At 41.6% G+C, this 24,505-nt stretch overlaps 1 protein-coding gene across 2 annotated transcripts in view; it reads right to left on the bottom strand.

Moving 5' to 3' along the window:
• cdh4 (cadherin 4, type 1, R-cadherin (retinal)) overlaps nucleotides 1-24,505 on the bottom strand; it is a 198,354-nt gene that overhangs the window by 58,054 nt on the left and 115,795 nt on the right. For both annotated transcript variants that reach the window (XM_061042407.1, XM_061042408.1), the window contains exons 4-5: nucleotides 12,934-13,160; nucleotides 4,845-5,027 (exon numbers count right to left, since the gene is read on the bottom strand). In XM_061042407.1, the coding sequence (XP_060898390.1) occupies nucleotides 4,845-5,027; nucleotides 12,934-13,160 (410 nt within the window). The remainder of the gene's footprint in view (nucleotides 1-4,844; nucleotides 5,028-12,933; nucleotides 13,161-24,505) is intronic.

Raw genomic sequence — 24,505 nt, forward strand, 5'->3', positions numbered from 1 at the left:
TAATTCTGAAAGAACTATGTTAAGTGTAAAATGAAGATAAAGCTGGGCTTAAATAATTCAATTTGCCTACCTTTTGTACCATTAAGTTGGTGTAAACGCACACACATACACACATACACACACACACACACACACACACACACACAATGTACACATGCACAATGCAGACACAGTCGGCACAATGTGTCTGAGTGCACGAGAGATGCAATAAAAAAGCAGACAAAACAAGCGTATCCAAAAGCATATTACCAGCTCATTACCAGCTGTAATGAAATACACGGTGCAATATGAGGTTGTAAATAAACCACTGTGTTTTCATTCTGGGGACTGAGCAAACAGCAGTACAGACATTGCAATGCCACTGAGCTAACCTGCTTCCACAAACACTTACATTATATCACAAGTATTTTAGCTGCTTGGCCTCGTGAACCAAATTAGAAAAGCAACAAAAAGCCACATATCTCTTCTCCTTCAAAGTGAGTTCTAAGTTATCTTCTGCCAAAGTGTGGAAAGTTATCTCCAATGAAAGGCTAACTTCAACAGTTGTTTTTGTTTGTGTGCTTCTGTTTGCTTTTGATAAAATCCGTCTAAACGAGGCGCCCCGAGTCATTCTGAATATGATACATTCAAATCCACACTGTGACATATTATATTACCCATGAGCACTAGCATAATGGGCTATTCAAAATAATGAGGTAAACCAAATCAGACTGAGATGCACTCTAATATGCCCGTTCACCTCTTCACCTTAAGACCATCATTTATCCTACAATGGTAATGTATGATAAAGTCTGTGTATTATACATTTCATTAAGCTGCTTGGAAAGGGCACAGAGTCACGCAGAGTGAGAAAAAGAAACAGCTAACGCAGACATTTCTCTTAGTCTTTCCCTCGGCTGCAGAATCACATAATATTAAAACAACCGTCCACAATGTGCTCAATTATTTCCAGCTCATATTGTTCCTTTGACTGTCCTAAGCGTGGGTCAGTGAGGGAGCCTGTGTTTGAGGCCTGCTAAAATGAAAGCAGAGTCCTTTCTCTCCCACATTCAGACTGCTTTCCATCAGTTTTGCCTCATTGGCCCCAGTGTAGGTGCTGCAGGAGACGGTTGAGATGAGAATGCCACAAATGGCCTGAAACTAATGTTGGCCTCCCTCACCCTGCAGATTTACAGCGCTCTCCAAAGACTTTCTATTTTTCTTATCTTTTTTTTTTTTTTAAATCTCAGCCTGTGCCCCCCCATTCTCTCTTTTCCACCTCCCGCCTTCACTGCTTTCAGTTCCTCAAAAGGAGTATCTCTCACCATGTACCCCAGTATCCATTTAACTCAAGCTGATTCTCAACCTCTCTATTTCCACTGCACTTACATCTGTCATGTCAAATCATCTGACAGCCGAAGCTTTTTCCATTTGCGCACAACAGTAAATCAACGGCCTCAGAGCTACACTTCTTGTTGTTCTTCATGAGTGGATCGCACACATCAGGGTTAAAATGTCCAGTATGGGATGGTGCTATTATTCATCATTGGTATGTGTGTTTGTGGTTGTATTTTGTGTGTGTTTGTGGGAGCCTTTTTTTTTGTTTTGTTGAATTCAACCACATTCACTTGAGGGCTTTGAAAAAAATCAGTGGTGGGATATCAATTAATAGGAGTTTAGCTTCTTACATGGGATTTTACTTCTCTTACTTACCCCACAGAGCTTAATTAACCTCTGTGTGTTTTGTAGTCAGTTCCACCTCTTTGGGTGGGTTGTGATTACACTTTAGGGTTAATTGTTCTTGAACATGCATGAAGACGCCAAGTGAAGAAAAAAAAACACAGGTGAGAAACTTCAAAGAGTTTGCATGGCACAAGAGATTTGGCGTGCCCTAAAAATCATGTGTGTGAGCTTTAAAGGTTGTTCTCAGCTGCTTCTGAGACTGGTCTGATAAAGCCTGAAACCCCCTCTGTTCTCCCCCTCAGCTGTCTGTCAGGAGGTAGAGTGCTTCTGCAGAGAGAGAGAGCCAGGGACAGACACCTCATGGAGCAATGGACAGCATGAGTCACATCCCCCATGATGCATTGTTTTCAGCTATGACTGAGGGCTGAGACACACCTATACTGTGTTCACCAATACGCAGGCGGAGAGGTGGCTCTAATACACCCACACACATCCACACTCAAACCCACTAAACCTGAACACTCACACGGCCACACGCACAAAGGACGCCCTGGATGTTTAATCCAACCATCTAAAGGTGACGTGTGAAAGGGGAATAAAAGAGGGTCCATGTCTCTAGCAGGGCAGCACAATTTGGTGCCCCCCATGATATTCCCCCCGGCCCCAATGTGTGTGTGTTTGTGTGAGGGTGAGTGTTTCCATGCTTTGCTGGAAAATCTGCCCTCTCGCCGACACATTGGTGAAAGGCGATTTCCGTAATCCGGGAGTGTAAGCCTCGCTGTACAAATGGGCGTAAGAGACTTTGTGTGTGTATGTTTGAGAGTGTGTGTATGTGTGTGTGTGTGTGTATGTGTGAGAGAGAGAAATGCTAGCAAAAGCTGCATGTCTGTCTGGGTGTCTGATAAGAGGCATTGAGTGGGGAGAGTTTAGAGCAGAAGCTCTGGGTGTGATGCCTCCACGGGAATTAGCTTTGGATTTCTCTTATTTCTTGATGTATAAATAATGCATAGCAACAACAACCATGGCATCAAGTATGTAAAGTGTCTTGAGATAACATTTGTTATTAATTGGCGCTATACAAATAAAGATAGATTTATTAATTGATTGATTGGGAATTTTGTAGAAGACTACTCGAGGCCACTGACGACCTTTTTCTACACGTCTTCCTTTGTGTTGTGGTAGAACATATGAAACGGAAAAAGGAGATGAGAGACCAAATCCAATATGCAACATTATTCTTTCAAGTTGTGCATCAGTTTCACTCAGAATTAATAATTTAGTCTACACTGGTGCATTACAAATCTTTCTTTTAATGTCACTTGTATTCTGCTTTAGCATTTTCCTTGTTAAATAATTTCAAGTGTCTTTAAGCTCAATATTTTACGATGAGAGAAACAACATTTAATCTGAAACACAACCTTTCCCACATCTGATTAAGATGGATTGGTCTGCTATAAATAGTGAACCTGTTTGTTGTTGACTGCGCAAATAGAATTTGGTAAAATTTTGTTGATTTTGCTTTTGTACTGATTGTAATAGAGGAAGAATGTGCGACTATTTGATCCAGTAATGTCGCCCTTGAGCACCAGCATGAAACCATAACAAACTGCTGTTTGGTGACACCTCTGCCAGACCGAAGCCTCGGCTCTCCTCCAGCGACACACCTCCAACCCCTCTCCACTCAGGTTGGCACAAATGAGTCAAACGCAAGCGGCAGACCAAATTTTCGCTGGCACGTGCTGCCTGCCTGCGGCGGGCATAGTTGTGATAGCAGGCTAACACTTTAATTAGCTCGTCACTTCAATTCTAGATAAATTGAAACGGTGGGACTCTCGCTTCTCACTCATTGTTGACAGTCTTGACTCTGAGAGTTATTGACATAGGATATAACTGATTTCTGCTGTATTTGTGTTTAAAATGTCACACATTCTTCCTTTAAGACATCAATGATGCTGACAGCGGTATCCCTTTTTCAATACGTTGATTTTACTTGAGTAAAATATAGAATAATAGAATTATGTACATGCATGACTTTTTCCATCTTCCACAAGAATGTGTCTGCATATCATATTTTTCCTTGTCGCTAATCTTAATTTGATACATTTTGCACCTTTTGGTTAAGTGGATGATACATTTAGCATCATGTGACCATTACCTTCCATATAAAAGGGACTGGAACATTTGCTCGATGCCATCATTCTCAACCTATGTTACCTGTCTTTTCACATCCTACAAAGTTTATTGTTACTTATCTTAGAATTAAGGCTATTCAATTAAAGTAAAGTGAAGGAATTAAGGAATCTTAAACAGTTATTTAAAAAAAAAACCTCAACTGTTAAAGTAAAGAAAAGATTGCTTACATGCTGTATGTTTAATGTTTAACTTACATACTCATATACTCAACGACTCTTTACTGTAATGCAGTGCATATTGATGCCTCCTCTGAAATAATGAAATCATCTGAAATCATCAGCATCTATCATGATATATTCAATATAACGATGTTAAACTCCTTTGTTTGTTGCCAAAATGTAACTTAATCAAATTGCCTGCTTTCACAAGCATTCCTATACCAAACATTTATCTCAGTTAAAGGAGCGTTTGGGGAGCTCAGAAAAATATGAATGTCATTATCATCAATTTCAGGGTGCTGTAATCTACACAGAGAAGTGCTGCGATGTGAATAATAGTCTAGAAGCTGTATTAACAGGTGTAGAAACACAACTGAGAGAAAATACTTCTGAGTAATCCTCAGATCTATTCTTCTGAGACTGAGCATGAAGTGAGTATTTGTGTGCTTTCCAGGCAAGGATTTAGTTTTTCTCTACCCGTGTGCGGTGCCCAGAGGCGCAGCAGACAAATAATCTGGCATCATGACTTAAATCGGAGACAAGAGCAGCACTTTTCGCCTGCTGGGTTGTGTCTGATAGAAAATACCAGAATTCTGAGTCTCTTGGCCTCATGGTGAATTTTAATGGTATAACTGTATATTCTCTAATCTTCACTCTTGTCTGGTCTGAATGCACTTAGAAACAATATATTGGTCTGCTACCTTTTTTTATTTCAATCACAGCTTTTCGTTTCAAAGAAAGGTTATATAAAAGTTCTGGTGTGCACCAAAGATCTTCTGCATCAGAAAAAGATAAGAGCTTTTTGCTGGAATTACACAAACTGTCACTCACCCTGACAAGCATGTGAGGGAAGGGTCCTCTGGAGTTTTCAGGCACATTGATAGGTGGGATGACCCAGTCCCTCTTCTGACGCCTCAGCCCATTGACAGAGGAGCTCCTCTGATGTTTTCGAGCAAACTTGATAACTCTGGGTTGGGATTCCCACACTCTTGACAGCATTTCCTCAAAGCCAACCTGGAAAAAAAAACACATCATATCATGCCACATCTAGCATTGAATAACTTGTGCATGTTATCGTTTGAAGAGCGCTATTTTTCCATGACAGGTTGGAAGATGAATCTCAAAAGTGCTATAAAATGACACGTTTTCCCCTTTGCTAAGATTGAAACTAAAATACTGGGTGTCATTCTTTCTATAAAGCCACTTTTGGGAGAATGACACAAGGGTAAAGATGAGGATATTTCAAGATTTTTCTGAATGCTGCTGCATCACATTTTATGAGGCCCTTGGCGAGACACACTTTAGCTGCCAACTTATTGAACCCTCCAAAGAGAGAGCTACTCAAAAGCAACAAGGCTGGATCTGGACCGAATTGCTTTGCTCTGTCTGCATCCCTGCACAGATTTGTCCTGCAGATTAAACTATACCAGCCAGTCTCTGTCTTCTATGTTCCCGCTGAAGAAAGAAAACAATGCAACACTTTGGCCTGACAGGAGCCTGTCATCAGTTAAAACAGGTACTGATGAAATAGCAGTGTAATAAGGAAGGCAACTGAGGAGAGAAACAGCCAGGCAACAGGCCTTCAGTTTTGCTGCACAGCAATCACTTGAAAGACAAGCAATTTGAAATGTCAACCACCACTGGAGAGATATTGTCTTAAAAACAATGCTGAAAACAAAGTACGTAGACTTTTTGGATTCCTGTCTCTTATTGTTCTGTATATAACTTAGTTTTTAAGTATGAACATCATGCAGGAAAACAGCATCACGAGAAACTCCTATGTCAGAATATATGGGAGTGTGCAACCCCCTGCAGCTATATCTGCAGAAACAAGATTGTGTTCATGCTCATGCTGCTGAAATAGGGGTTATAAGGGTGTGTAAAAGACTGCAATCCCCCCCACCCGCCCCCCTCAATCCTCTATGGTGTCCTCCTTTGTAAGATGGTTGTATTGCTGTAATCCACCTAATCCTATTGTTGTCTCTTGCTCTGTGTACAAACATACACACAAACCAAACACACATACACTCACTGGCAGTATGCTGCTGTCACCTGAAGCTCAGTGGAAATCCTCCTGCTCATTCCACCTGGAACACACACGTTACGCAGTCATACAGGCAGAGAGACACGTGTGCAGAAAAGCACCACAGTCAGGTTTCCGAGCCAAGCACAGACCAGCTGTTCTTCCTATCAATATACACCTGTAAGCCACACCTGTGTAAACTCAGCGTATATTTTTCATCCTTTTGTTTAAACTCTTCACACATTCACAGCTCAGGGGATTGGACAGGCAGCTCAGTGCAGACCTCCTGAAAGCCAGAGCTGAGGGTTTAGTGACGTAAAGGGAGGGGGGGGGGGGGGGGGGTGACCGGGTGGCTGGTTAGAGGACAGATAGAGGAACAAGTGGACCAGATGTGTTTCCCAGATAAGATAACTCTCATTGCAGCTCCCCTCATCCAAAACACTCACAGGTACCAATTGGCATGAGGGAGGCCGGGTGCTGCCAGCCCCCTCCACGGGCAGCCGCTGGAATTAGTCTCTGTCTGCGTTTCAGAGGCTGTGTGCATATTTGCAGATGCTCATTTGAAACAAACAAAAAACCAGGGAAAACAAACAATGATGTACGAAAACAAACAAACATGCAAATGAGGATAAACAGCCGCTCTCTCTGGCAAATGATGTTGAATTATCAGGATTGATTATAAGTCAGTGCATACGGACAATTAAAACATAATACATAGAACTACAGCACCATTTGTCCTCGCCTACTTTATGTCCAGTGTGCTGCTATCATGATTAAGTGAGTCAAAAACCAAACATACTATGAAAGAACAGTTTCTCTATATGCCAATCAGCCCGCAGAAGAAGGCAGCCCATCAGGTCCTAGAATAAGGATGTGGAAGCATCTGATTGGGCAAAATCCCATCATTCCTTAGTTGCCAAAAATTTGGGGGCAGCGGTAGCTCAGTCTGTAGGGACTTGGGTTGGGAAGCGGATGTTCATCGATTCAAGTCCTGGTACGATTCAAAGTATGGAAGTCTGTCCGGTTGCTGGAGAGGTGCCAGGTCACTACCTAAATACTGCTGAGGTGCCCTTGAGCAAGGCAAACCCCCAACAGCTCTGGCGAGCTCCCTGTGTAGCAGCCCCACTGTGGCATCTCTCCATCAATGCATGTCCGTAGGTGATAGGTCATGACACACTTGTTCATGTCTCTCAATAACAGAGTATAACAACAAAGTATAATAATGTATACAGAATATAAAAAAACAGGACATACAATAAAAAGGAAACGTAATTTATTGTAACTCTACTTTTAGATGATATCAGCACAATGGCTGCATGCCACCGTCAATTTAAAACAGCATGGCCGAAGATAGACTGCTGGCATTGTGATAACAGCAAACTTATAAAGGAAATACAGAAAAGAGGATCAAGCTCTCTATGGACAGCCAGGACACTACGTGCTTATTAGAGATGTGCATGTGTGGTGTCTTCAGTCATGCCTGCTTGCACATTAGGGAACTCATGTGTGCTGGCCTTCATGCAAGCATGTGTGCACACATACAAATGTGCAAAAATAATGCATGAGCATATGTGAGGATGTATTTGTCCGTCTGTTTTTGCGTGTCCCAGACTGTTGCTGTGAGTGAACACATGACAGACAGTAAGTGTGTCCATGCTGCGCCCACAGCTCCTGAAACCCAGAGGCATCTGGGGCCAGCTGGCAGCTCTCTGCTCCCAGGCAGCCTTGCACATTGCTGGGGCATTCCTTAGGCCTGCAGCCTCTGAGCCCTGGAGCTGACATCTGGAGGTTATCAGACTGACAAACAGGCGGAACAATACAGTGTGTGCTCATCGCCCATTCTCTGTTCGGAGTGGCTCTGAAAACATTTGATCCAGGTTTTTCAATGTTGTTCTTTTGTCTTTAGTGCTGCAGTTCCATTTGCTGGTTCACTGTAATAAAAAAGACATGAGTGCTATAGTCTTCAGTGAAGGAAACAATCACCCATGAGAGCTTCTCTCAAAAACTCAAGTGAGGAAAAATAACAATGAAACTAAACTTTAGAAGAGTTTTAATGAATTTCTTAGAGCTTCTGTTTGCCTTTTGACCCTTTCAGTCTTCCAGTGTGGATTGTAAACATAATCAGTCTATATTTAAAGCACACAAGCATCCAACCCTGATGGTGTTGATTTTCAACAACCTGTGGACCCCAGGGTCCTAAGTACCACCCTGCTGTTGGCCTTTGCTGTAATCTACCTTGAACAGGTTAGGTTGTCTAGGGAGAAAGACACAAAAATGCAAATCAAATAAGCACTAAAACCAGCTCTGGCAACCAGTCAGGTCCAAAGCCAGTGGTGCATAACTGATGGGCTCTAAGCTGGTGGAGAAGGCAAACCAACGTGCCATGAAATCAGTACGAGTTGGAGAGCACTCAGCGAGAGGCCCTACCTGTGTGAGATGCGATAGCCTGAGTGCATAAACACAGCACAGAGGGCTCTCAGGCCAAAGATGCTCTGCACTTCAATTGCTGTGGTATTGTAAACCAGAAAAATTAAATACTGAAATGAACTGGTCCATCATGGAGCACATTCCAAGTATGCTAATTCCTGCTACTAAAACAGCACAGTGAGAAAGCAAGCCAGTTATTAAAAGCACATCAGTGCGCTCATGGTGCTGTACAACAAAGCCGGCATTGCTAGGTGAATGCTGCCTATTATATTCTGTGTAGAAGAACAAATCATACAATTCCTAACACTTCACTATCTCGTCTACACGTTATCTATCTGCACACAAAGCCAGTGAACAATATGAGCTGCTATTTGAGCTGTCTGTCTTTTAATCACTAACTGGGCAGAGAGGATATCGTGAGCCGTTTGTTGCCTACACTGTCATTGCTGCTAAGATTAAGCAGAGACAAGTTGTCGTTAGATGACATGATAACCTCTTTTCAAAAAATAAATATTGACTTTCAGAACAAGGAGATGTGTGTTACCAACTGCTCAACTTTGTGTGTGTTTACTGATGTAGGAAAGGGAAATTGGCCCCACAGTTCAAAAACACATAATGCGGAGAAGCTTTACCTTCAATTTCCAGAAATCATTGCTGTAAACTGCACACAGCAAACTGACATACACTTCCATATAATGCCAAATATCAAAGGAACAAATATGGCTTTGCTTTTAAACTCCCTGCTGCTTATAGTATTAAACATCTTATTTTGTGTCTCGGCTAAACCACATAAGCATTTTTGCCAACTGGTAACATTTATAGTTTCTCAATTATACAGGAGGAACTCTCTTGCCTATTAATGAACGTAGTAGCCAAGAAGTATTGAAAGTTACATCCATAAACACTTGTGCCAACAGACTGAAGACGTAGATTTGTTGTAGGGTGAGGCATGTACGGTATTTATTTAACATGCTAGCTGAATAGCTCATGGGGCCTGCAATTTTTCTATTACTTTTGTGCAACTTTAAAATGATTGTGAATACAATTTACAAAAAATTAAGTTATTTAGACAATGAGTTGGAATTATATTGGACTTTCATGTGTGGTGCCAAAATGAAAATTCATCCATGGTGTCTGATTGAAAACTATTGGATTGATTGTTATTGTAATCGATTTGTGCTGCCCATGATTGTATTTACATTAGCCCCTAACATTTATTTGGCCCCATCATCTAGTATACAATTCAATGCATCAAATACTGTCCTTTATAAAAAAAGAATAGCCAAACAAAGTCCCATCAGTCATATCTACTCTAAGCGTTTAATGCTAGTTAGCAATAGTTGGCATACGAACATGATAAACTAAGACGTCATCACATAAATGTCTCTCCTGCCAAACTGTAGCAAACTGTGAGCATGCTGATAGAAAAGAAGCAGAGTGGAATTTTCTGACACAACCTCACAAACTAACAAGGTGCATGAAGAGTGAAAGGCTTGAAGAGGTCAAAATGCTCCAGCAACACTTGTAGTATGAAGATCAACTTTATTAACAAATTAGACCAACTCGTTTCGGCTTGTGGCCTTCATCAGCGTCATCCTGAGCATGCTAGTAGGAATTACCATTTCACCTGTGCCACCCCTAATGGCCTTGCCTCTGGTTGATAAAGTCTTAATTTTGTGTTTGTGTTGAACTGTTAGGAGAGGACTTTTACTTCTTTTTTTTTTGTATGTACAAAATGTTAAACTAGAGGAGCGAGACAGTGAAGGCAGCAGAGAGGAGGAAGGCCGTCAGCAATACATCCACAGAGTCAGAGCCTTGACCACAGGGCTATTTCACTCTTTCTGATTTTCTGTCAAATGAAGAGAAAATTGCAATCTAATAAGTGTTCCATTCCGAACAGTACAAAATGTAACAACAAATGAGTCAACCACACAGAGGAAGTCTACGATGAAACTTTGATCATTTGTAAATGTCACACTTCCCACTCAGGCCACTGACGATAGCTGATGTCAGTGAGGACAACTTTATGCAAAGAGACTTTTAGTTCCTTTGAAGCTTGTCTCACAAAGTTCACTCTTTATATTTTATGCACTTTTATGATAGGAGTCTGTTAGAATCAGCATTATCACACTACTCTAACAAAAAGAAGCAAATGAATAAATGAAATGAACCACAAATGAAATGAATTGAATCCTTACTAAGTTTCTACCCCTGTTTCTACCTAACATTGTTATGTAGTAAACATTATAATCTCATTATTGAAATTATTTTACGACAAATAGTAAAATCAATTCTTTGGATGTAATAGGGTGCAGACGCTTGAAGCACTAGAATTTGACAAAACACATGCAAGCAGTGAAAAATGTACGCTGGAATGCCTTTCACATGTCCATGTGATTGGAGAAATGTTTCTAGTTCAGTTATTGAATGCTTCTCTAGCTGTATGATGTGGGGAACATCACTATAATCTACATCAGGTTCTTGCAGAGTCGGCCAGTATGCATTAGCTCCATCAATGTCAATTATTTCTCAGTCTCCATTATTGCACTGCCAGGAGTGGGCATAATTTTAATCCCCACACTGCAATTGCTTTTGCTACATGAGTTCTGGGCTTTTTGTCATGATTAGAGTGGTTAGAAACATGACTGAACATTAAGCCCGATGGCGTTCCACAAGTGGTCAGAAAAAAAGGTTGATGGGTTGATGTTCAAAAAAGTACAGCTGGGAAGTAAAACTCAGTACCAGTGGCTCTAGGTCTGGCCCTGTTTTTGCATAGCTTATAAAGCCACATTATCAAATAGAAAGCTGTAATACATACACAAAAAAACTGTATATAAGTGTTGAAGGGAAGCTGCATTCTGATTGTATGTTTTATTTTAGGTGTTTTTTGTGAAATCAATAACATGTCTTTACTAATTGATAGGAGCCTTTATCTAGAAGGGTCCTCACACTTTCTACAACAAGGGGCGGCAGTAGTTCAGTCCGTAGGAACTTAGGTTGGGAACCCAATGTGGACCATAATGTGGAAGTTGGCCTGGTAGCTGGAGAGGTGCCAGAGCACTTCCTGAGCACTGCAGAGGTGCCCTTGAACAAGGCACTGAATCCCAAACTGCTTTACTGCACTCCTTGCATAGTAGGGGATTAATATAAAAAATAAAATAAAACAATTCAGAATATCAAGTAAAAAAAAAAAGCTTCTAGGATCTTGTTGTTTTTCAATCTAGGTAAATTTACTTATCCTATCTAAATCCTTTTTGAATAATATACCAAATCAAAATAGCTTTATCTGTCAACACTTGCCAGTAACTAACATCGAAATGATTAGAACAGGATTCGTGATCACTATTCATTTAGGCAGAAATGATTTTGTGAGGCAGCCAAGTTAATTTTCCCAACATTTTTCCACCATTTGAAATTGAAACAGAATAGAAGATTATGTTTGACATATCAATGAAATGCACAACATTTTATTGCATTACTGATGCAGTGAAATACATGTTACTTTGTCCTCCTCATTCTTCACAAGCTACTTGTTCCCAATACGAGAGGTCCCAATGAAGAACCATTAAAATGTATAAAGTTCAAATGTTGACATATCCATCTAATATTCTCAGACTTTCTGAGCAACAAAGAGTCCTTGTCCTACAAACCACTGGTATTAAACAGTGAGCACATTAACAATACATCAACACAAGCTTTATTATTTTTACAAATATCAGCAGCATTTTTTATTAAACCTTTACTGGTGATAATTATCTATTGATGTATTGGGATGATGAGCCTACTACCGAGAACTACTACTTAGAACGTTGCTGATGAGAGAGTAGGAAAAGGGCAACTGAAATTCTAATCATATTATTACATAATAAGTGAACTGAGTAATATGTTCCAGTTACATAATTAATTCAACTTCAGGCTTGTGTTAAGGCAGAAAAAGATTCTACACAGTGTAGGCCATTGTATGCATACACATATGGGTTATTAAATGCATTAACCTTTACAGAGGTCAGAATGACTTTAACCAATGAGTATCTTTGTGTTATTAGATATTATATCTAAAGTTCTTATCATGTCGTAACAGAAAGCTTCATGGATAAAAACTGCACTGTGCCGATTAATCGCCAAACATCACACTTCAGTTCACAAGCACAAATTACAGCAAGCTCACCTCCGCCAAAAATCAACTCATTAGAATGGAAACTTTTCCATTTGCTAAAATTATAAGTAATCATGAATCTGAACCAAAAGCTTGAACAACCAAACAGCAAATGAGGCAGTTTCACTCACCCGAACATATCTCAACTTAATGCTCAACACATTCCCCCTCTGGAAAGTTACTTTTGGATATACTTTAGGATGTTATATCTAACTCTAGATTCAATTGACAGTTTAATCAATATACAAAAATACCAGTTTTCCATAACTGTGCCACGGTAGCTTTGTTTTCCTGAATCTTTTCTTGACTCCTACCTTTGTCAGGGCTAAAGGATGAGGGTGTCCAGCCAGAGCCAGCTTTACAGTTGTCTCCCAGATGTGTGGGTCATGGAGCCCCCGGGCTGTCACCATGAACTGGACGGGCTCTGACAGATTGGCCACCTCCTGCTCTGCGTACACCGTCCCATCAGGCCTCACGCTGAAGTTGGGGTCGTTGCTGATGAAACCCACCTCTCTGCTGCGTTGGCAATCCTCAAACTTCACTGCAGTGACACACATAAAGGGAAGAGAGGGAAAAGAATTAAAGAGAAACACAGAGAGATTCAGTTCATGAGGTGTTTTCGCAAATCCTCGACACATCTGGCAGTCTTAAGATTAACCTGCATCCATCATGACATATCTTGAAATATCTCCTCCCCTCAGCTGTCACTTTTGATTCCCCGCTTTGACGTCTTCGGCAAAACAAACTGCTTATCTGTTTCTGAACCGGAATACACGAGAGGGAACCTAATTCTTTTTCATATCATTCTTCACCAAAACTAGACAGATAGCGATGTCAAAACAGCATTTCCCTCAGCTTCTCAGGGGAAAGTATGAAGTGAGGGTCTAAAGCACATTAGGCTGACTGGGCTGAATCCTGCTTCATGCTTTGCTGCCAAGCACACAGAGCACAGGCATGGATGACATTCAGAGGGGTCTGCATTGACTGAGACAAACCAAGTAAGCAATGAGGAATCTCATGTTTCAATGCATAAATTTTATTGCTTTTCTGGTTTGTTGTGTGATGTGTGTATGCACAGTGTGAACGAACACAGTGTGGTCTGGTTATTGGTGTTTTTGCAGTCTTTTTACTCCACATACGAGTGAATGGTTTAGACAGTGAGTGTGAGGGGCTGTTAGGTGAATCAAGCTGATTACCCAGATACAACTGACATGAATACACTGCCACGGCCAACACAACACAGAACAAACTTAGGGCCTCTCAAACACGGCTCTTTAGAAACTCCCTTCATTCTGTTGCCAAATTTAATTAACACTCAGAGCATCTCCCTCTGATGTTTCACAGCATGATGCCAGGGCATGAATGCTGACAATAACGGATGATTGTTTTCAACACATCTATTATGTTAACACACACACGTGCACCATCCCCGTGCCGCCTTTACCCCCAAGTTGAAATGCATGTGCTCTGATCGTATCGCACAAATTCTGGCTGCTGATAACAAGACAAATTGATTTCATAAATCACTGAGGGAACAGATCGCCTGTTATGAGCGTTGGCAGCGTGATTTCTCAAAAATCCAGCATGAAGAATTCTGCACAGCACGCTTTTTTTTTTATCAAGCCATCTATTTAATTTATTGCCCAGCTTCCTGTCAAAAGCAGCTCCAGAACAACAAGCTAATAAAGCACAGGATCTGCTTGGACACTGCAGCTCGGCGTCGCACAAATGAGGCAGCTTGTTTTCAACCTCTGAGTAATTGCATGCGTAATGGGGCTGATGGTAAACACAGTTTTGACAACGTGCGCATCTGTGTGGGTTGACAAATGCAATCCATATTTTCATTTAAAAAAAAACCCAGCCCAGTGGAGAACGTCCTTATGTGACTGATAAGTGATTGCCTTACTTTGGGGATCATTTATCAAGGCGGGAGGCCGATTGAACACTAGTCTGTGACAATATGACACAGACCTGCTTGAATTGTCCACAGATGAATCGTGATGGCAGCCGTGTATTATGTAAATGACTTCAATTAGCTTGAACTGAGCAGGCTAATTGTTGTCACTTAGACAGGTCTCTTGTGGTGCAGCTGCAAAAGTGAGGCTTAAGGACACCGCAAAGCACTGCTTATGAATGCCTGTGTGTGTATGTGTGTGTGTGTGTGTGAGCATCCGTGGAGGAGGAGGTTCAAAGCTACTTTAAGTGTATTGCATAAATTAATTTCGCCATGATTTCTACAACAAACCCAGCGAGGTCTCTGAGGGTCTGTCTGTTGGCGTGTGTACTTCGGTGGTGCTAGTTGGCAGGGGAACACACATGTGGTCTGTGCGGCATTAACATTGTTGAGCATTTGTTCGCAAAGTGTCCTCGATTCGTTGTGAGGTCACCGAGCCACCTCTCAGTTTATCATTCACCGCCTACTGCTGTGTTCCCACCAGGGGCTGGGACCATGACCCTGATTCCTAACACATCTACTTAGTGTGAAGATATTCATGAATGCTTAGCTATTCACTAAAAAAAAAATCCTGTTCACAAAGCACATTTAAATCAGTCGGTGGGATCTGATCTGTCATGCTGTTGAATGGAGATGAAAGGAGCAGAAAGACACAACGCCGAGACAAATAGTGATAGAGAAACTGCATGCGTGCGTGTGTCAGAGAGACGCAGAGAAAGAGAGAGAGAGAGATGGAAGGATAAAAAGAAGAAAGCAGGAGACGCCAATACTGTAGCACAGGAAACAAGAGATGAAGCTAGATTATGGATAAACATAATAAACAATAATCGGAAGAAAAAAATCAGCCTCCAAAAAAACAAATTCTTTGTGTCAAGCCCTAAAGACAAGGTCTAATGCACAATGATGCATGCAGATCATTTATTACTGTCACATCAAAATGGAATAGAAACAGTGAATGAAGATGAAGCACTGTTGACAACTAATCTGTGCTTATTAATTCGGATTGTTCCCTGGAGCATATAATTCATTTTGCCATCTTCTGCTTGGCAAACTGCGGCATACTTTTGTGCAAAGAATTGAACTTGAAATATAAAACCCAAGATGAGGCTTCAGGGTGTTTTCTAAACTGAAGACCCTGAAGGTCAGTGAGTCCAGGCTACTTCATGAATAAAAAAGAAAGAAATCATAAATATTTTACAGCAGGTTCAATCAATGCTGCCACTGGACTTAACTTAATCACTGGGTCACTTCATCTGGAGCAGCAGGTCTGAACCCGAGGAGACAGAGGAATGAGCTGAATGTGTCTGTGGCCTTTGGCTATAGTGGGAGAGGTTTCCTATTTAACCCCTATAGATGTGTAGACGGAGTTATAAGCAATCTGGCACTTTGCTTTTCTTCAGCATTTAATTAATAATGCACATGACTAGTTGTAAAATAAAAATCATAAATGACGCACATTTCTGAAGATAAAATCAAACAAAAGCACAAGGACAGTATTTTCTGCTAGACAGGCATTCTCTTAATAATATGTAAGGGTTACGTGGGTCAGTCAGTGGGCATTTATATCGTATTGTATTTAAGTAAAAAATCCAATAAGCTACCGCTCAGCTTCACCTTGGGTGCAAAAAGTGTCTTTCATAAACTGTCTCTCTACAAAAACCTTCAATTTGTAAGTCTCATTCAGAAAAATCTCTACAAAATGTCAAATAAAAAAAAAAGTCATGACAAGGCATTCCAAGCCACTAGTTGGCCTTGCTTACCCAGAGTTCTTTGCATCCTTCTATCAGGTTATAAAGTTTAACAAGAGATTTCTGTGACACCTCTGCCGTGTGTACCTTTGAGGTAGTTCTCATAGTCAGTGCAACAAAACGTGCACCTTAATGTGATTTAATGCATTTATATAGGCTATATACAGTATAATCATTGTCTGGTACTCTGCTATACACAGGAGTTGTTCCAGTGTGCAGGCGTGGCTAATGGACTCTATGGGGAGGCTGATCGTGTTACTAAAACAGCCATCTCAGCAGTTCAACATCTGAAAATCGTGTAAACTGTATACAAGTATTGGGTCTATTGCACCGGCCTCCTGACACAGAGATCAATTGTGTCAATTGCTTTCTACCTCAAAGGGTGTATAAACGTGTGTGTGTCCCTGTGCTATGAGTTGGCAGTCAATGAGGAAAACAAAAGGGGTATTAAACCACCTGCTCAAGTGACAGTGAGTGCGTGTTTGCCTTCTGTTCTTCTATTTTGTAGCCTAGGTATTTGTAATTGTGTGTGTGTGTGTGTGTGTGTGTGTGTGTGTGTGTGTGTGTGTGTGTGTAGAAAGGTTTCGGTCTGCCTCTGTGTGTCCCAGTGAAATCTTCTGTGTGAGCGTGCATGAGTTGGGTGTGTGTACGCTCCTGTGTAGGTGCGTTTGCGCAAGTGTGTCCTGTATATTTTAGTGCGTCCTGCCATCCGCAGCAGTGTTTGGCAGGCTGCTGAGGCTGTTGTCATTCTGCTTGGCTGCTCTCCTCTGGACTCGGACGGCAGAAAACATGCTGTCCAACAGAGCGCACACACACAGCTAAAACAGAGCGGGCAAGCGGCCGTGACTACCTGCCACAATGCACGCTCGCGCACACACACACACACACACACACACACACACACACACACACCAGAATACAGAGAGCGAGAGACGCGTTTCTGCTCTTTGTCTCTGCCTGCTTGTAGATCCACGACAATACCCCAGAGGAGGCCAGAACAGCTCTTGTATGGAAACATTACATGTGCATAATGTAGATGGCAGGTGGTACCTCTGCACAGTCTGCTTTGTGCAACCACATGGAGCATGCCTCCCTCATCGCTGTGCACCCGCCTACACCATGTAAACCTGTCGACCGTGCACGCCTCTTCTCCCCTCTCCTGCGATTCACTCCCCTTCCTTACACCCCCTCCTCCCTGTCTCTCCCACTTCGCCCTTCTCCACTAATCAAAGCTCCTAACCCTCCTTACCACTTTACTTATTTCCCTCCTTTTCAACCCCCCCCCCCCCCCCCCCCCTCCTCCTCCCTCCTCCCCTATCCTCTGTTCCCTGCAGACTGAGGCTCTTTCTTTGTATGCAAACCAGGACAGTCAGTCTGAGCCAAACTCAGCCAGACATAAAAAACGGGCACCCTGGTGGGTCAGTTTTTACCTTTGTTAAAGGGAGCTAAGATAAGCACACTAAAGTGATGAAAAAAGACATCACAAAAAAGGTCAAGATCACAGAAGTCTGATTTGAACATTATTCACCTGGTTTTCAAGTGATTTAAGCTTTAAAGGTGAATTTTTGGGGGGAATCTTTTTACAGACTTACTTTTATGTGAAACCTTTATAGCCTTTCTTTTATTTTTGCTGTTATTCTGCATGTCTCACTTTGTATTTATTGCTTCTGCTTTTGAGTTGAAGTACTTTAACTCTTATGACTTGAAAGGTCTATAAATAAGTATTATTGTTTTAGTTCCAACAGCTAAAAATAGCAAACACACTGTACATTAATGGATAGCTGTGACATAAATACCTCACTTTCTGCAGCTGAAACAGTTGCAACGAAAACTTAATGTTCAAAGTGACACTGTGGTACACTTTGTAGAGTCAGGTGAATCAAGAGGGGAGATAATAAAAAGATCCAGACCGAGCATATGTAGCTTCTTTTTTAAGGAGCTGTTCGTCACAGTCATGTCACAGTGGTAAGTAAACATTCCTTCTGGTATCCCGTCAATTTCCTCAAGCCAACAGTAAAATCAACGCCACCCACTCAATTTGCAAATAACAGTATTTTTGCCAGACTGAGGCTGTGATAGACAGCAGCATCGAGTCCACCGACGAGTAAACCAACTCAAAAGGTTCTGCGTGTAAGAGGAAGTATGCACGGATATCTTTAAAAATGGCTTTTACTTCAAGTCAGGGGCTGAAGAGAAGGGCGGCCAGTGGTGGCATGGGCCCCCCTTGAAATCTGGTTGGCCACCCCAAAATCCAAATCCAAGATCCTAATCAGAGGCAGGACTTGAGTTAAAATCAACTGTTCAGGCTGTTTTCAAAAGGCTGCTGGTAGTTTTCTTTAATTATTGATGTAGAATATTTTGTTTGTAAGTATGTTAAGTTGTAAATAAATACTTTGCATACTAGGCTCTTTCCATAATAAAACCCATGCACACTGTCTAACTTGCAATGGACTTAATAATTTTACAATTTTTTTAAGAACTTAAAATTTTGACTTTGTGGCTGGTGGCACAGTGGTCCGATGGACCATGGAGGTAGTGGTCCTCCGGGCAGGCAGCCCGGTTTCAGGTCCGGCCTGTGACTCCCACTTTCTCTCTCCCTGATTTCTGACTCTATTCACTGTCCTACTCACCAATGGGGGCACGGAAAGCCCAAAAATAAATCTTAAAAATAAAAAAACTTGCACATAGTTTTTAGTCACTAAAGAATCAAGCTTAAAAGATAAATATGTTGCCAAATTGTGTTACTTAGTAGAACATATCATTGGTGGGGATAGAAGGGTAAAAAGATATATATATATTTGCATGTGTGCATAAGTCAGTGCTCCATGTGGGCCAATCCAGTCAAAAAAGTCTGGACACACCCTGCTACATGTAGTAACAGTTTGGTTTGTAATAAATTTGATAGCGCATAATTAGTTGCTCATTGTAACTATAGTTTTGGAAAGCAAGTCTAATATTTACTCTAAATTGCAAAATTAATTTAACTCAACATTTCTAAGAATTTAAACTGAAATATGAATAGAGTGATCAAACATTTTTAATTACTTTTATAATTGGTGTCACATCAGAATAAACTGAATTTATTTCATTAATGATAAACTGCATCAAATAAGTCTCAGTGAAATATGCAAAAGCTCAATTTGTGAAGTAAGAGATTAGGCCCTTGAATTCCACTTGAATATCTTCTGCTTCTAGCAATAAACTAAAAAAAATCTGAGTCCTGTGAAAAACCTGTAGTTTATCTCGAAAATGTCAGGGATTCAGAGAGACAGAGGGAAAGAGCCCTGTTTCTAGCTTGACTGCCAAGAATTCTTAAATGTTCTCATCGGGGAACTAAACGGTTTTGATGAACTAAAAAAAATCCCTAAAGGTGCATTTAATCCCCCAGTATAAGTTTAAACATGAAAACCCACGGCGCTACAAGGTTTACCTGACAGTGACATTAGAGCAGCTTAACATTTACTCAAAAGACATTTGAGTTGGAAATATTCTGTCCAACAACGAAAGGTAAAGAAATTAGAAAAGTTTACAGCTTTTAGATGTTGGCGCTGTAATTGTGGAACCAGTTTGATTGGCAAGTAAAGATGTAACATCTATTTTCTGATGTCGTTATTTATCACAACGCAAGTGCAGCTTCTTGTGAATCCACACAAGAAGCTGGTACACCATGCAGAACATCCACAGCTCTTGGAAGTCTTTTGAAATCCAGCCCACTGTGCCCCCACAGGAATGCTTATAACAAATGCAATTTACATGTTGCTGTTTTTAAAACACTGCAGGTACAATGTGACTTTCCTGAAAAGCCTCATTTTTTTTATTCTTGTTTTTTTTTTTTTTTGCCGCAGTTGGAAATGAATTTTTCTGCCTCTGCAGTTCTCTGTTGTAACAAAAGCCCACACAGTTCCCTCTGACAACTCGCTCTTACAAAAGGAAACCACTGCGACTCAAGTATTTGTGCATGTGTGTGTCACTGTGTGTGCTTATGCGTGCAAGGGAGCCAGAGTTAGAGAGAGAGAGAGGAGAGGAACACTGGAGTGGGAGTGTTTGACACAAGCTCTTTGCATATAGGATTATTACAGCTGATGCATAAATGGGTATGGATGTCATCGACTAACTGCATTCCCATGGGTGTGTATGCGTGTGCGTGGGAGAGAAGGTGCTGTCAACCTGCATTTGTGTGCATCAGCGCTCATGTTTCACTTTTTTAAACACCACATGCTTGTTATCTGGTGGCGGGTGCACTTACGGGGCTGAACAAAACCTTGTCACAGTCTAAGTGCAATGGCACATCTATAGGGCCAACATCCGCCCACCAGCCCCTCCGCCCCCACCCCATCACACCTTTGTTTTCCTCCTGTCACCTCCCTCGTTTTGTAGGTATGGAGGAACAGCTGTGAAAGGCCCTCCTGTGTTGGCTCCTACCAGGCTGTCAGGCTACAGAGAGATTCTTTCTCCTGCACATACATACAGGATGTTGCGTAGGCAACAAACTCGGAGGGTTTTTTTTCAGACGTTGTCACCGTATTTCAATGGATTATGGATATTTCCTCACAGATATTTGTTTTTTGTCTTCACACCACCTCACCTGCGCGTTATCACATTACACATGAAGCTATGCTCGGCACCTTCCCTTGAATCTCAGCCTGTTGAAGTGATTCCCCTGTCCTGTGAGTTTTTGTAGAGGCACATTTTTGGGTAGAGCATTTTGGGTTTTTCACAGCCTTGGCCTTTCCTCTTATCTTTGCATTAGGCTGCTCTCATGGGCACAGGCGTGCAGAGGCTTGAGGAATGAGAAAGGGGAAAAGAGGCAAGATAAAGAGGGAAAGCGGGAGCAAAGCAGAGCGGATGCAATTAAAAGACTGGGTCACAGATCGCAGTGCCAGGCGTCAGTGTGATTAATACACCACCATTCAGCCCAGGAGCTGTTCTCCTCTCTGTGTGGATTTGTGTGTGTGTGAGGTTTTGTTTGTGAAGCTGTGATTGTCTCAGCAAACTGCAGCTAGGGGGCTCCAGTGTGTCTATACAATACTTACTTCAGGTGGGCCAGGATTGACCAGCTGCTTAAGGTCATGTCAGGGATCCTGATGACCTGAGCAAACAGGCTTGATAAAATGATGTGTCTCTGTCTGACCTCTTTCAGTTTGCCTACAAGATTTATCAACCAAACATCTACTTTTTCCTTCTCTCTGTTTGAACAAGAGGGAAAGTATGGAGAAGTGCAGAAACTTCAAGTGACAAAATATTGGCGTTAAAACATTGTTTGTAACAAAAAACATAAAAAAAAACTAACATGTTCACACCGTTTTGCCTTTTGATAAACACCCACTTTTCCTGATTTTTGCATGCCTCTTGGACCCTCTCCTTGGCAGCTATCCACTAATTTCACACAATGCCAAATCAGAAAAATCTGGCTCCCAATCAACCTGCCGTCTGCATAAAACCGGCATCAAGTTAGCAAAACGGTGGCTCAGAAATTCCCACACGACTGAGCGGTGGCCTTTCACACGGTGTTATGCAAATAAGAAATGTTCCTTTTTCTTCACCAAACACAACAAGCTACACAAACATATCAAGCGGTTCCGTCTATTAGTTCTTCTCATCTGGCTGCCACTCAGCAGACCTTGCCTTCAAGGCTTCCCCTTCGATTGAGCGCGAGCAGAGAAGGAGCCGCGCTTTATCACAGCAATATCTTTTTTAAGGAGGTGAAGCGCAGAAAGTGCCTCAAGGCTACACGCTGTCTGTTATCTCCCAGTACAATATAATAATTTCACATAGCCCAGAGCAAAGTGGAGGCCTCAGCTGGGCCCAGTGACAAAGAGGGGAATGTGAGCAAACTAGGGGCAAGGATCCGGGGACAAAAAGGGCTTCTGGGAAATATCCATGACCCTCACTCAAGCGGATAATGATTGTAATGTAAACCCATTATTCTCGAGTACGTTTCTTTTTCTAGTCTTCTTCTACTGCACACGTTGTCAAGTGCAGAGAAGTAACCTAACTCTGGAGATAATAGAATACACATTTAACATAATAAGAACAGGTTGTAATATTAGCTGTAGGGACATCACAGCCAAATGAGTATAAAGCAGTGTTTATGTCTGCAGCACCTTTCAGCTGGTTATTTTTAGCAGCTCTTGATTACCCTGGAGACTGGCCTTAATAAATACAATAAGAGTAAAAAAAACAAGCTTACTCCCCCTGCCCCTCCTTCCAACGTCCTCAGAGAAAACCAAAGGCTCGCTCACTAGGTAATCAGCTTTTAATTTTCTCCCGCTTTCCACTTACGTTCTCTCATTTTATCTCCATCCCTCTCCGCTCTCTATCACCCTCACTTATAACTGAGTCGACCAGCAGCCCCTTTCATCTCTCCGCTCCTTTCTATTCTGCCCTCAATCTTTTCCCTCTTCTTCTGGTATTAGCATAAAAGTGTTTGCATCCTTCCCTGGTGATTGTTTAGCTGTGTTCAGCATCTTGATTTGATTTCCCGGTATTGGGCTAATTAGCATTACAAATATACACTTAGAGAGGAACAGGAATATCTGTTATGGCTGACAGACTAATTTAAGGGAATGAAGGATCTGGCAATACTGAATATGTGTGATAAAAGTACCTCACCGTGTTTCGATGATGAGGTGTCCTACTCAAGTCTGCTCACACTTCAATCATGTAGCTCAGTGAATGTTTGCTTTAACTGAACAAAACAGTGAACCCAGCGGCTACACTATAGGGAACATATTGGATGTTTAAAGGTGATGAAAGGTGTAATCACAACAAGAAAAAGACCTCTTATCTTCACTAACCTCCTCTCAGCCGCCCAGATCATGTCCTTTGAAGCCAATGATTAGACTTAAGACAAATCTCCCTCATTATCTGTCGCTCTCATCCATTTCTCTCTAATCCTGTCTCTACTACAAAGACCCCAAGGGCAAGTGATAGGCCAAGGCCAGCCATTAGTCTCCAGACCCCAACACCAGGGACAAACTCACCAGTGTTTTCGCTCTCGGAGGAGATCAACACTGTCTCAGAGATCAGCTACAGAGCCTGCAATAACATAAATGTCAAAGGGTTTCTGATTTTAATCTACATTGGTATGTATGATGAGATTTTTGCTTTCCACAAGCTGTCACTCATGTGATCTAGTTTTGTTTTTGTTTTTTTCAGAATGAATCATGCAGCCAAAGTGATGTCGAAGTCATTGTTCAGACAGATGCCGCCATCTGAAGATGTAAAGGTCATTCGACTGATCAATAAGCCAAGTAACTGATGAAAGTAATTGGTCTCATTGCTGTCAACCGGCATTCAAAAGTGGTTATCGGATGGTTCCTCCGGAGGGACGAGCCCAGAAAGCAGATGATGGCCAGCTGAAGAGCAGCTACGTGGACAATAGGGACATCTTGTTGTGAGCTGGGTGATGATGTTGTCATTATGTAGATAATTGCTTCTCTGACCAAAAGCCTGGAGCAATAAAGGCACGCGAAACTGCAATCAATGCATACTGCTTCAGGCCCAAACATGACGCATTATACATGAAGTGTAAGACACAGAAATAAAAGAGTCATAGTGTTTGTTTGTTAGTTAACTCACTTTTGATGTTATGAATAATGAAGCTAATGCTGCAAAATTTACAAGGACAATTCTGAAAAGTAAAAAAACATCATATCACTATACAGATGAAGGAAATATGAAGTAAACCTAACATCAATGAACAAATTTTTTGGGCCTCTTGGGGAACCATCTTCTAGAGGGTATATACGTATGTGTTATTTCATCACACTGTTAGGAGCTCTAGCACTGTAAGTCTTCATGGTTGAAAATATATACATTTGTAACATGTAACTCTGACACCCAGCATTTCAAATGGGTACTGCAGTCCAAATTCAAAACATTGGCGAGTGCTGTCTCCCCCTACCCCCTCCTCCCTAGAGTCGATGTGCACGTAGGTTGTTATATGTGGATGACATGGAAGCTTCAGCTCTGCATCTTGAAACCTTACTGAGCTCTACCCTCTCTCCATTTTTTAAAATGAATATTTATCCACATTGGATTGCTGTTTGCAAAAGAGGGTGAGGGTGAGGGGTGCCTTAAAACCTTCTTCTCCAACTTCTCTGGTCAAAACAAAAACAAACCATTCTGGACCGGAATCCAAACTTAGAAGGAGGACATACTGGCTGCCGCACTGTCGACAGA

Source organism: Labrus mixtus, chromosome 7 (assembly GCF_963584025.1).
Source record: "Labrus mixtus chromosome 7, fLabMix1.1, whole genome shotgun sequence".
In the NCBI taxonomy this organism is placed as follows: domain Eukaryota; kingdom Metazoa; phylum Chordata; class Actinopteri; order Labriformes; family Labridae; genus Labrus; species Labrus mixtus.